The 3,095-nt window shown below is 47.8% G+C and overlaps 1 protein-coding gene across 1 annotated transcript; it reads left to right on the top strand.

Moving 5' to 3' along the window:
• Positions 1-336: 336 nt before the first annotated feature.
• Positions 337-1,790, top strand: LOC142488467 (uncharacterized). Its single transcript, XM_075588989.1, has one exon. The coding sequence runs from the start codon at positions 399-401 to the stop codon at positions 1,635-1,637; it is 1,239 nt and encodes a 412-aa protein (XP_075445104.1). The 5' UTR covers positions 337-398; the 3' UTR covers positions 1,638-1,790.
• Positions 1,791-3,095: the final 1,305 nt, after the last annotated feature.

The raw sequence follows: 3,095 nt of genomic DNA, 5'->3' as shown, positions 1-3,095 counted from the left end.
ATTTTCTGCGGAGGTGGGAAGAGTGGGAGTATCAGAGAAAGAGGAAAGAGTTTCTGCGGATGTGGGAAGAGCAGGAGTATCAGAGAGAGAGGGAAGAGTGGGAGAAACAGATAGTGTGGGAAGAGTGGGATTATCAGAGAGAGAGGGAAGAGTGGGAGAATAAGAGAGACAGTCAAGAGTGGGAGAATCAGAGAGAGAGGAAAAGGTGGGATAATCAGAGAGAGAGGGCATGGCGGGAGAATCAGAGAGAGAGGGAAAGGCGGGATAAACAGAGAGAGAGGGAAAGGCGGGAGAATCAGAGAGATAGGGAAGAGTTTCTGCGGATATTGGAAGAGTGGGATTATCAGAGAGAGAGGGAAGGGCGGGAGAATAAGAGAAAGAGGGAAGAGTTTCTGCAGATGTGGGAAGAGTGGGAGAATCATAGACAGAGGAAAGAGCAGGAAAATCAAAGAGAGAGGGAAAAGCGGGAGAATCAGAGAGAGAGGGGAAAGCGGGAGAATCAGAGAGAGGGGGTAGAGTTGCTGCAGATGTGGAAAGAGTGGGACTATCAGAGAAAGATTGAAGAGTTTCAGCAAATGGGGAAAGAGAGGGACTGTCAGAGAGAGAGGGGAGAGAGCCTGCAGAAGAGGGAACAGCAAGAGAATCAGAAAAAGAGGGAAGAGTTTCTGCGGATGTGGGAAGAGATGGAGACTCAGAGAAAGAGGAAAGTGCAGGAGAATCAGAGAAAGAGGGAAGAGCGGGCGAAGCGGAGAAAGATGGAAGAGTTTCTGCGGAAGTGCAAAGTGTTTGAGTATCAGATAGCGGCGGAAGAGTTGCTGCAGAGGGAGATAGAGAGGGACTGTCAGAGAGACAGGGAAGAGTTGCTGCAGATGTGGAAAGAGTGGGACTGTCAGAGAGAGAGGGAAGAGATACTACGGATGGAGAAAGAGCAGGAGTATCAGAGAGAGAGGGGAGCGTTTCTGCGGAGGTGGGAAGAGCGGGAGTTTCAGAGAAAGAAGGGAGCGTTTCTGCGGATGTGGAAAGAGCGGGAGAATCAGAGAAAGAGGGGAGAGCGGGAGAATCAGAGAAAGAGGGGAGAGCGGGAGAATCAGAGAAAGAGGGGAGAGCGGGCAAAGAATTTATTTGCCACAAGCCAATTAAGGGCCCGGACTCCGGGTGCCAGAACTATCCAAACACACTTTGAAAGGAAGGGCAATTATAAGTGCAATACATGTAAAATCTGTAAAAAAATGTGCACTAAAAAGGAGGCAATTTCTTGTGTTACAAAGAAGAGTTATAAAATCAAAAGCTTCATAAATTGCCAGTCAACCTACGTGGTGTATCTTATCCAATGTGCGTGTGGGCTCCAGTATATCGGAAAAACCAAGAGAAAGTTAACCGTCCGAATACAGGAGCACATGCGGAATATTAAACTTATTCCAGAGCGCTTGGAAAAGAATCAATCTCTGCCTCCTTTTTTAAAACACTTTTTGGAAGTCCATGATTGCGATCCAACTAAACTACAGTTCCTGGGCATTGAAACTGTACCTGCTTCTAAAAGATTTCTAAACAAGGACCGCAGGTTGACTAATTGTGAACATTTTTGGATAAATACATTCAAGTCCAAAATTCCCTGTGGTCTGAATTATAAGAGTTAGCTGATACCATTTCTCAAAGAGCAGTCATTTACATGAGATGCCAGGAATTCTATGTTTGGTAAATCTTTTTTTGCTAACACAGTTTCTTTCCTTTTCTTTTTTTTGTTAATAACCCTTTGTCTGTAATTAACAAATTATTGCCGGGTTTATTGGGTTGTTTTTACAGTTGCTAATTATGGGCTATCAAGAAAAAAGGAGTCCTTCGGCGCGTGGCTATACTCGTGGGTCCCAAGACATGTAGGGAGAAAATTAAAACAACAAACCACAGAAAAGGGGTGGTTAAAATGGAAATAATATGCAGCCTAATGTTGATTGGTATTAGACAGAAGAACACGTACACAAACTGCAGATCCTGGAGAAGGAGATTCTTCTTAAATGTGCCTCAAAACATAAAGCAGACGGATATAGTGTGTAGCCATGCTGTAAAATGGTCTGCAGTTTTCTCCCCTGCTGGCAGTAAGCCTGGTAAGATACAGGAATGCCAGCAGTAATCATGGAGGTTTGCCCTCACACCCTGGTGAGGTGCCCTATATATGGATGGGAGTGGCTGCATACTCTGAGTCCACAGTTAGTGACATCAGAGATGTGCCTGCCCCCTGAAAGGATATAAGGCACAGCACTGCTCAAAGTTAGGTTGCTGGAGTAAGGAGCAAGTCTGCGTTGAGACTTGGGAGGAGGCGGCTCACTAGTGCTGTAACTAGTGGCCCATGTTATGATAAGTGATATTTAGCTGGAAGAGCCATACTGTGTCCAGGGACCTGGCACAGGGGTGATCTCCCTTCGGGGAGAGGGGATCCCACTCCATTGGGAGGACGTACCTTTGAAAGGGACAGCACAGCAAGATGTGTGGCTAACTCTATCACTGTGAAGGGCAGCTGGCCCCATCACCTTGCAATAAAGATGATCTTGATCAAAGATACCCTCATGTGTGAGTCTGGGATTACTCTAAAGAGGGCGGCACCACAGAGAAGTTCCTCATCAGACCCATCCCCACGCAGACGCAGGGATCCTGATGAGGTGGAGGCGCTGCACTGGATATAGGTAGGACTTGCACCCACTACCTCAGCTGCCTGTCTGAGTTGGCAATCCCCACACAACATCATGCGGGAGACTCAGGAGTCCTGTTGCCAACAGGTGCACCACCAGACACTACCATGTAATGGGGGCTGGTTAGACCACAGGGGCCAATGTGAGATTGGGTGGGTCAGGCCAGGCCAGAAAATCCGTTACAAGTGTGTAACGGTATTTCTGACTTGGCCTGACCCACCCAATCTCACATTGGCCCCTGTGGTCTAACCAGTCCCCCATTACAGTGTGTAGTGTCTGGTGGTGCACCTGTTGGCAACAGGACTCCTGAGTCTCCCGCATGATGGTGTGTGGGGAGGACCCGTCCAGACAGGCAGCTGAGGTAGTGTGCTGAGTCCTACCTAGTTCCAGTGCAGCGCCTCCACCTCATCA

Source organism: Ascaphus truei, chromosome 2 (assembly GCF_040206685.1).
Source record: "Ascaphus truei isolate aAscTru1 chromosome 2, aAscTru1.hap1, whole genome shotgun sequence".
NCBI lineage: Eukaryota > Metazoa > Chordata > Amphibia > Anura > Ascaphidae > Ascaphus > Ascaphus truei.
Note: the sequence above shows the minus strand (reverse complement) of the source record. Positions and strands in the feature narration are given on the sequence as shown.

Excerpts from the sequence above, each read along its gene's own strand:
- LOC142488467 (XM_075588989.1), top strand. The coding sequence starts at position 399 with ATGTGGGAAGAGTGGGAGAATCATAGACAGAGGAAAGAGCAGGAAAAT.